Genomic DNA, 10,561 nt, shown 5'->3' with positions numbered 1-10,561 from the left:
ATGGATAAACTTATTTAGAACAATATGAGATAAGCATTTTTAGGTTTTATTCTGTTAAATGATCACATGAAAATGCAAGTGTTTATGTTCCATGAAAAAGAAAATGAAACGACATAATTTGTTAATAACTTAAGTAACTGAATCTTATTATTACAGAGTCATTTGTGACAGTTTATGTCAATCAGGTGATCTCGTTCTTCTCGATCCACTGGCATTTGTGTCACCTGACAGTCATGTGATTTGTCACCTTGTCTGCTGCTGCTCCAGTGATGTTGACAATGAAAACGCAAGAGACTCCACTGAAAAACGCAAGAAAAAAAAATACTCAAATGACCATATTTTGAACATCAAAAACTGTCAGCAAATGATTGGATATTAGAAGAGAAAGAGGCAAAAATGGCATTTGCTGTCCATTCACATTTAAATGCGGATTCTGTTTTTGAGAAAGATATCAGGGAATGCAGGCAGCATCAACTTGTTTTAAACCAGGCCACCTAATGCATACACTACCTAATAAAATGTGGCTGGTAGATACCAACCTGTTACATATGCTGAAAATCAATAAATTTTATTAATATCCATAAAAAAAGCTAAACAAAACTTGATAAAGTATGACTGGTACTTACAGTGAGGGAAGGAGCCTCTCTTTATGACATTATTGAGGAAAGATGTTAAAAACTTCACACAGTTCTTGAATTCATCTTCAACGTGTTTCAAATACTTTTCACTGAAATGTCATAAGTTGGATGTCAAGAATATAATAATAATAATAATAAATAAATAGATACAAAGCTGTTACATATACATAAAATCATTAAATTACATTAAAATCCAAAATCTTACAATTCTCAAATAATATGGGCCTAAATTTTTTTATCACCTGATGTTATCAATCCCAGCATTCCACTTCTCTTGGAAACCAACTGCAATATTCAAGACCCGCGTCACTGTTTCCTTGATCATGGCTACTCGCTTGTGGAGCAGACAGCGCTCATGGATCTTACTGACGTAGTTATTGTGGATGTAAATCACCTGATCCAGATCCGTGGCGAGCTCGACCTCATTTTGAAACTCGAGCCCAGTACTGTGGAGAATCTAGGTTAGAGACAGAACAAAAATCATTAAAATCAATCGATATAAAAAATTATCAAACTGTGCCCATGTCAGAAATCGAACTGCACCAGAGAATGCAACATTGCTTTGAAATTCCAGTTAACGCATTAAAATGCACTTTAAACATAAAGTATGGAGGATATCACCTTCTCAATAATATCAAATTTTACTCAATTACCATATCTTTTTATTTAGGTGACAAAGGTTTTATCAAATGACATCACAGTCATCTCTTGAACAGGCTGATCATTTTTAAAAGAAAAAATTAGGCAGTAAAAACCAAACATCATTTTATTAAATGGGACCAATTTATTTAATAATAATCATAATAATAACAATGTCTATTCAGTCAATTTAAATTATGAAACATTTATACTAAGAATCTATCATAAGTTCTCAATACAAGTCAAAGGCACTACACATGAAAGTAAAGCTAAGATCCTAAGAATGAATATATTCACAGTGAAAATAAATGTAAGCTGTTCACAAAATGGATCTATTCAATCCTCAATCCTGGTCATAACGTACAAAATTAAATGTAAACTGCTCATAATATGAATCTATTCATTTCCTTGGCCAAACCTTACCCTAGTCATAATGTACTGATGTAAACTGTTCACAAAATGCATCAGTCGCAGCCTGAATATTTGCACCCTGTGAATCAAGTTGTATGGCACGGTCTTCTCTGCTCTCTCTTCTTCTTCATTGCTTTCTACTAAAGGATCTGATTTTTCTAGATCTGAAAGAATGTTTGGGGATCTCTTATTATCTTACATATTTACGCCCTCTCTCTCTCTTTCTCTCTCTTTGTGTGTTTGTGTGAACATGCATATGCAAACATGTACAAGTAGTGTGTGTTGGCATGAAATCTCTAAAGCTTCTGTGTGACATTACCTATTAATATTCTTACCATCAAATTTAAGACGATCCAAGCAAAATTTGGCACGCTTTATCTGCAGCAAGAACTGAAAAATCTTGTTGTAGATCTCCTGGCACTTTGTGTTAATAACCACATCCACTGGCCATGGTACCTGGAACACGGGACATAAACCAAATCAATTTTAGAATATTAATTAAAGAAAATACATAAAATAAAATAAAAATGAAAATAATGAAAAGAGGCATATCACCAAGTTTCATTCACAAACATAGTCTAGCACACTTGAAACCAAAGGCACTAATCATTTTAAATGTGATACAGGCTAACTATAAAGCTGCTGATGGAACAAGTGTTGTCCTGTCTGTTTGTATGTCTGTCTGCATCTTTCAGCGCCTTCCCTCCTCCCTCTCACTGTGTAACTGTCCATCTTTCTGCCCCCCCTCCCCCGTCTGTATCTTCCTGCCCCTTTGTGCGTGCGTGCATGTGTGTGTGTCTTTCCGCCCCCCTTTCCCACCTGCTCCCTACCTTGTAATGTAGAGTCAGTCCTTCCAGAGCCTGAATGGGGTGACGGTCACGTCCCTTTTCAGCTGTGGACTGGACACTCACAAATAACCTGAATAATAACAATATCTAAATATAATCTGTAGCAAAATAAAGTTAAAATGACATATGCCAGTTATAACTGTCCTCATTGGTTGCTAATGACCTAGTCTAAGTAAGCAGTTTACTGATTGGTTGAGAAATATCATGAGATCTCTTTAACAATTCATATGATTGGTGAATCTCCAATCACAGGCCTTTAAATGTCACATGACCTACATATCAAGCACGTGATTGGACTCGAGTCTTGACCTACTTGTCAGCCTCATGTGGGAAGTGTGCCTGAAGGGTGTCATGGAGAGCCACATTTAGGAAAGACATGTCCTGCCACTGTTCTTTATGTTGGAGCTGAAATTTAAGCCATCTCATTTTTGCAATTATTTATATATATATTTTAAAATCAAATTTGCTTTTACTTACAAACACATACTTTTTAACTTCACTTAACCAAATTTCAGAACTGTCAGAAAACCTCTCTCAAGAAATGCTCATATGATTAAATAAATATAAAGGAAGTATTTGCTGTATGTAAAATTAATGTAATCTCCAGTCAAAGTTTACCTTCACAAATATCTCTCTGTAGAAATCATACATGGTGTCACCTGCTTCCATCAGGAAAAATTTCTGAAATATTGTTTTTTAATGTTTTAGTTGAATTTAGTCACCTTGTTTTATTCTTATAAAATCATTTTCGAAATCCTGTATGATTGAGAGGGAGGGATAGTAAACATGTATGTACTTCTATCTACACTCTCAAGATACAGTAAATGTTAATAAACTTTTTCTATAAAAACATCCTTTTAAAGTTTAACAGCATAAAATTTCCCTTTGTACACAGTGTGTACATGTAGTATAACATACACTTATAGTCTCTATGTAGTGCAGCATTTTGTGGCCAGTTTTCGAGAATTTCAGTAAATTTGTTCACACTCTGTCTGTAGCATACATACCCTCATAGTCTCCATGTAGTGCAGCATTTTGTAGTCAGTTTTCAAGGTGTCCAGTAACTTTGTGCACACTCTGTTGTACTTCTGTGTGATGTGCGGGTACAAACAATGTCGTAGGACCACCTGGATTGGCTGCAATGTTTCTCCCTCTAACATGTCTGAAAAACTAAAGTATGTTTTTTTACATAACTGCTCCCTGTCTTCTGTAAAATAAGTGATTCAACATGTTAAATGGAATTCTTCAGTACTTGCCGATAATAAAGCTTTTAAATCAGTTTGTTTTCGTTTCCTTACGCTTTTCAAGATTGTTGCCAGTGCATCTTAGAAGACTAGTGTTTGGCCAAATATTTGCCATCTAAATTAAAAGCAGATTGATGCATACCGGTGTTTTCTGCCTCCTAAAAAGATGAAACTAAATAAAAAATCAAATGCAAAGGTTAAGGGCTCATTTCCAATGAAACTATCATCTATCGATCCAACTCTGCAGGGACTCTCGCAGAATGCAATCAGATTAAGAGATTCACACACCTCCTCCTGGAGTTAAGTAGAATACAACAAAGCTGTTGATTACATGAGTATGTTGGAAATAAGAGGAGGTGATCCGCTGAGTTGGATCGATGTAAGTAGATAAGTAGACCGATAGTTTCACTGGGAACGAGCCCCAAGATTTACTGGTAGACAATTGCAATCTTACTTGTATTGTTCCATGTCTGTTTCCACCACATCCCCTGCTGTCAACCTGAATATCCCAGCAAAGTTGACCCTCAGCAAGGGATCATTGGTACCCTTCACCAGCATCTGTTGAGAAACACGGGCAGTGATGATCAGGGTGTTATGATTCTGTGGGCTCTGCTCCATAGGCTTGGAAGGCACATCTTGATGGCCAAGAAAATCTCGTAAGTTTTCCACAAAGGTGTCATAGAGCGGCTTGGGGTGTGAACCTTATAAAATAACAATGATGAATTAAATATTACAATAATACAGGAGAGTGCAATGAGAGATATTTATTTGAACAATCACTTAAAATATGTATAAGTCTTTGTTGGCTCTCAAGATTGTCAGCAAACAATATATAATATATATTATGCCATATTTAAACTCTAAACTCTTGATAAACAGAAAATTTATTTTGTCACTCAAATATTGCATAAGGCATCCCATAGATGTTTTAAAACTTTTATCAATTTTGAACATGACAGAGATCAAAAGCTCTTTTATCACTTGTAAACTAAGCAAAAACTGATCACTTGAAATATTTCGGCATGCTATCAGCCAGCTTCTTCAGTCTCGCAGAGACACATACTGGGGGGAGGTGGGTACTGAAATTGAGACTGATAAAGATGGATAACAGTGCTCACCCTGCCCACCTTCTACTACATCAAGCAGTCTCCCAAGGTTCTGAAACATCTCCATGGACTTCCCTGCGAAGATCACATGATTCAAGACAGGCCGCAGAAATGTGGGAGCCCAACTGGACTTCCTGTATGTCTGCTCATCACTCTGGGTAGTCCCCTCTTGGTTACTAGTGAACCCTGGTGTGATGTCCTCACTGCTTGAACTGCCCTCTACAGTTGGACTGCAATGTAGACTGAATGCTGTCTCCCAGAATTTTTCGTCCAGGGCTTTTACATTATCATTTCTATAAAAGAAAAATAATCAGCAATTTATCAATACAAAGTAATGAAAAATGGTTAAAAATATATTAATAAATAAATGAAAGCTTTATGGAGTTCTGCTGAGCTACAACAAATAACAATAATTTCTCCAGAGTGTTACATATACCTAAGGACTACTTATGAAATATTGGAGGATAACAAATATTGGCTATGCATTCACCTTTGAATAATGAATTCTTTGACAGGATCTGTGAGATTCCCATGTGTTATCCACCCATCTATGATGTCTATGTAAGGCTTGGCTGTCTGTATCCACAGTGGTAACAACAATGACACCTGCAAAAATATCATGAAATATGGTCAACAAAAGCTCCCAAAAAGTCAATAATAATAATAAATAATTGTATTCATTTTAATACAAAATTTATTAACACTCATGTAAACAAACATGTTTTTGTACACACACACACAAACAATATACAAAGAAAAGTACACTTTCTCTCTCTTAAGTTGGCACAAGCACCCATATAAATTCACACATACTCACAAGCACACACATACATACTCTCACATGCATGCATGCAAACACACACACACAAACACATCTGCACTTACTGTCAGAACCCCATCCTCTCCAGTGGAGTCATATTCACATATGGTATCATACAGAGTGCTGAGGAGGTGAGAGGCTTGTTCTGAGTGGCTCCCTCTACAGTTGACAATACCCTCTTGGTGTACTCTGTGCAGGACCTCCAGCTCGTGGAATCTAGGTCGAAGGTCATGGGTCAAGGTCAGCAAGGTCATGGTCTCCTCTGGAAATATGTCATAACACAGATTTTATAAGTTTTCAAAGATCTTGGCAACCAACATCTCATATCTCAATACAAGAATTAAGAGGGGTATATGTAAATGGAACAATTAATGTGGCAAATATATAATAATAATCAACAGTTCATTTTAAACATGCAATAACATGGTATACTGTTATGGCATGGTTAATGTGATGACAGTATAAAAATCCTTATACCTCTAAAATATTCTTTTTAGCACTGAACACAACTAAATTCATCATGTACGAAAAAGTAATAAAAATAAAATTTAAATAAAATAAAATTACATAAAATAAAATGAAACTAGGAGCTAAAAGGATTATCACACCCACTGCCCACAGTGGTGGTACAAATAAAATAAATCTCCTACCCTGTGCCATGGCTTGTTTCTCCAATATAGTCATCTGTTTTTTCAAGTTTTGTAAATAGGTGGCAGTAGTGGTGGCATAGGCCTGGTGAGTTTGACTGACAGCCGCCGCACTGTTGTCATGGTAACTATTCATGAGCACCGCCTCCACAAACTGCTGCAGTTGATAAACTATGTTCCCATATGTTGCTGTTCTCCTCAGAAAAGTGAGCAAACTATCCTAGAAGGTCAATTTATAAGTGAAAGAAATTGGTGTAAATTGTTTTTTACCAGCAACGTTCAATTAACAGTCACATTGACTTGAAACACAAGCTGGTGGCTAGAAAAAGTTCAGGAAAAAAACTTACCTGTGTTAAGTGAGAAAATTTAAGACCATCTCTGACAGCAAACTTTCCATCCCGGTCCAGAGTAAAGATGTAAGATTCAGGGACACCAGAAAGCAACCTTCAAAAAGAAAGAATAAACCCGTCAGAATGACAAGTAGGTGTGGTTTCTGAAGGGGAGGCCAAGTACCTTAACAGACTCCAAAACAGTAACAAAAAAAAAAAAAAAAAAACTGTAAAAATATGGCATGGGTCCATGGGGTTGCCAGCAATGATCTCGATCTTAAAAGACATTTTTGGCTCCCAATTGTCAAAAAAATCTCAGTACTGAGGTAGAATTTTTTTGTGTATGTGTGTGTGTGTGGGAGGGGGGGGGGGGGTGCTCTCACCATAGTGTCTCCCTGATGGCCTGTGTCTCTGTCACTAGAGTTGACCCCCTGTCATTGTAGAACAGGTTGCTGGATCTGAGGTGGATTTCCCTGCAAAAACATCAAAATATGAAATTTAAGTCAAAACTGGTAGCATGCTATGGCAATTGCTTATTAAGTTCAAACAGGCTTTTTTATTCAATTTAAACATCAAAATATAAGCCAAAACTGGTGGTCTACTTTGGTAATTTCTCCCCCCGTTTGAGCATTCCCTATTGCAGTATTTGTCAACATGATGTTCTGTTAGTGATATCATTAAGAGAATCTTAAGGTACATTCACACTTGGAAGTGCTCTTCCTGAGACACTTACACTGGGGGAAACTTGACAAAAATAAATATTAGAATAATTGAAGTGTTTGCCCTAATACTGAAGTATACCTTTTGGAAGTATCCAGCCTTAAACCACAACTATCTTTAGTATTTCAAAAATATCAGTAAGTTCAATATATTACTAAGCTGTTTTCCATCTTAAAAATAAACACCTACTCTACAGAGGTACAAATTAAAATATCACATCAACTACAATTCACATCACCACCTACATCTCTCTAGAAAAACTTGCTGAATACTGGAAACTATGAACAGAGTGGTCGCTGCCACCCCTCCAGTACTGAACCACCACATTTCTGGTCAGCCACGACTGCCCCGTGTCCACTATGGCCAAAGTCGACCTGGACGGATCTTCCTCAACTGTGATACCAGAGTCGTCTAGGGCCACCACGGCCTCTCTCTGGCCTACATGTGGTTGCCTGTCTTCTTCTTCTTCCTCATCTTCAGACCACACCTTGATATATATATATATATATATATATATATATATATATATATATATATATATATATATATATATATATATATATATATATATATATATGAGTGAATTAGTTAATGAATGAGTAAATAAATAGAATGAATGAATAAATAAATAATGGAATGGATGAATGAATGAATAAATGACTGAATGAATAAATAAATAAAAACATAACAAACATCTGCTATAATGGCTTGACATCTTCTGTTTGTCTCTGCAAATGACTGGACAGGAAATCTGAAGTGTGACCTTGATTTTGTTTTTAAGTCACGTGAGCAGGCTCTTATTTGAATCATTCTCTGCTAAACTGCTTATCTTGGAACATTAATAGTACTGAAGTCAGTAAGGGGTCATCCATTGGGAGAGGGGGGATTACTGTCCTCTGTATGCTTTTGAAAAATAAAAGAAATGATGATCTAAATTGATGTCAAAGGTCATCATTTTATCTCTTCACATTGTGCACTGTGAAAGGGGGGGGGGGCTGGAAAAATCTTCCATCTGACTTGTTAAAATTATGATAAAAATGGATGACCCCTTTAAGTTAAGGAGACTGAATTCATACCGGAGACTCTGGGTAAGGCCCATCAGGCTCTAGTCCCTCCATCAGGTAGGCACCCCAGTCAAAGACCTCCACCTCCTCTGGAACACAATGATACATACATCAATCTGACTTCTTTTCACTAGAGGAAATTTCCATGCAAAATATTCATGATAACGAGTAATGTCAAATAATCATTTGTGGTAAAAATAGCAGCAATCTAACTTCATTTATCATGGTATATATGTAGACAGTACTTAACCTGGCTCATATGATAACTCACTCTTTGTTCCCAGTGTGTTAGATGTGACAGTGTGTCACTGTGTACCTCCTCTTTCCAATTCTCCTGATATGTGAAATGTGTTATTGTTATGTCTATTGCATCAGATGTGACACTGTGTCACAACTAACACAACTGATGTTTCACTTACCCTGTACCTCCTCTTTCTGACCTTCCTCATATGTAGACCGTGTTGGAGCATCAGCCAGAGTCAAAAGTAATGACAGCAAGGCATAATGGGTGTCTGTCTAAAAAAAAAATGGCAGAGACAAACTAGTAAGTAGGTAAACCAAATTTATTTTTAAAAAAATCACCCAATTCAACAAGCTTTTTGAAGACTTTGAAAAAGCATCTACAGGTTTAACGGACTATTTTCTAGGATATATATATAATTAATCACTTTTGACCAAACTAAGACCCTTATTTTCTACAATTAATTTCTACTTGTGCAATTTGAAGGTACACGTAACTTGAAGTATTTTCAAATTTCATTTAAATTTAGTCTCTTTTCAGCTCAGGTCATGTATTCAATGAAAATAGGACTTCCAGAGATGTTTCACCTACTTTTCCTTCTGTTTTGCCCTCAAACACTGGACTGGTCAGGAAACTGTCTGTGAGACTGTTGAACTTCTCAGCCTCCACATGATTAGAGTGGATTCTCAACTTTTCATGAATGCTGTGAAAAGATTTTTTTAAAAATAATTTTCATTTAGCGATAAATAGGACAGAGAATGATAATGTGGTAATAGTAAGGCTATTACTAATTCATTCTTTGTCAACACAAACTAAAATTTTCAGTCCAGTTTGAGATAACAATGTCATAACTTGTGAAAGTAAATAAACAACCAGTAACCCTCATTACAAATACCAGTAAAAGACTTTAATTTCTGTTTGGACCAAAAGATCTTTAAATTCTGATGGCCCACTCAAATGGCCTTGTAGGCTGAAGTGTTTGTAATATTTACTTTAGTAAGTTTTAATATAAACACGTACCCCTTTAGTGCTCTGGATACTTTATGGCTGTCCACTGCCAGGAACCTGTGATACTTGAAGTTGGACAGAGCAAACTGGAGACACAGGGCATAATTTTCTTCTCCTTGCTGAAATATAGTTTTTTTTTTTTTGTTTATTTATCTATTTATTTATTTATTTACTTGTTGCATGCCATTAGTATGTGGTCTGTGATGTTTACCACCAAATGATCAGTAAATTTATTATGAAGCAGACTATTTCAGTGTGCCATGGTGCTTTGATAAAACAAGGACAAACTGAGAACCTTGAACAAGATCAAGTTGATGTCTTGAATTGATCATACTTAAGTCTCAAGCTTCCATTTTTAAAAATCACGAACAATCTCTTCGATGTCCCACTAACGAATTGTTCCTTAAAATTTTAAGTACCTTAAATATCAATATACACATTCAAACAATACTTTATCACTTATGGCTTTCAACTTTTGCGGTTCCGACTCAGTGACAGTTTCTGCCCCCGCCCCCCCCCCTCCCTCCCCCCCCCCCTTCTCCGACAAAATATAAACAAAAATCAAGAAACAATTCCTAAACTTTATCACTTTGGGTGTGCTATGAATTTATCGTGGTAAGACAAAAATAAGCAACCGTGTTGTTCTTGCTGTGCATCTCACCTCAAAGCCGGCTATGGCGTTGATCAATTTTCCAGTTTCTTTTTCAACTTTTACCCACCGCGCCATTTTCATATGTTTTCATGTCGCTAGAGGGCAGCTGTGATGTGTAAGTCCCGACATTTTGCAATTCAAATCTATATTAAATTAACATAACATGTAAAGAGCACAATAAGTAAAATTTTATT

The 10,561-nt window shown here is 36.2% G+C and overlaps 1 protein-coding gene across 2 annotated transcripts; it reads right to left on the bottom strand.

Annotated features, from left to right (window-relative positions):
* Positions 1–25: 25 nt before the first annotated feature.
* On the bottom strand, positions 26–10,500 carry LOC106176750 (gamma-tubulin complex component 5). 2 transcript variants are annotated; one of them, XM_087019125.1, is made up of 22 exons: positions 10,377–10,500; positions 9,728–9,834; positions 9,299–9,410; positions 8,886–8,982; positions 8,479–8,555; positions 7,648–7,889; positions 7,066–7,155; positions 6,701–6,797; positions 6,357–6,573; positions 5,772–5,968; positions 5,377–5,492; positions 4,899–5,179; positions 4,235–4,481; positions 3,544–3,706; positions 3,155–3,217; positions 2,850–2,941; positions 2,519–2,606; positions 2,024–2,144; positions 1,701–1,852; positions 881–1,095; positions 627–727; positions 26–299 (listed from the first exon to the last, which is right to left on the bottom strand). In XM_087019125.1, the coding sequence occupies exons 1-22, from the start codon at positions 10,446–10,448 to the stop codon at positions 244–246; spliced, it is 3,003 nt and encodes a 1,000-aa protein (XP_086875251.1). In that variant the 5' UTR covers positions 10,449–10,500; the 3' UTR covers positions 26–243. The 2 variants fall into 2 exon arrangements, with proteins under 2 accessions (XP_086875251.1, XP_086875252.1); XM_087019126.1 differs by having other exon boundaries at positions 4,908–5,179.
* Between the last annotated feature and the right edge of the window lie 61 nt (positions 10,501–10,561).

Source organism: Lingula anatina, chromosome 8 (genome assembly GCF_051362555.1).
Source record: "Lingula anatina isolate TDL-2025a chromosome 8, LinAna3.0, whole genome shotgun sequence".
Classification (NCBI taxonomy): Eukaryota; Metazoa; Brachiopoda; class Lingulata; order Lingulida; family Lingulidae; genus Lingula; species Lingula anatina.
Note: the sequence above shows the minus strand (reverse complement) of the source record. Positions and strands in the feature narration are given on the sequence as shown.

Excerpts from the sequence above, each read along its gene's own strand:
- LOC106176750 (XM_087019125.1), bottom strand. The coding sequence starts at position 10,448 with ATGAAAATGGCGCGGTGGGTAAAAGTTGAAAAAGAAACTGGAAAATTG. Across the intron at positions 6,798-7,065 it reads GCCATCAGGGAGACACTATG|GTTGCTTTCTGGTGTCCCTG; the intron begins GTGAGAGCACCC and ends TTCTTTTTGAAG. Across the intron at positions 1,853-2,023 it reads GGATCGTCTTAAATTTGATG|ATCTAGAAAAATCAGATCCT; the intron begins GTAAGAATATTA and ends ACATTCTTTCAG.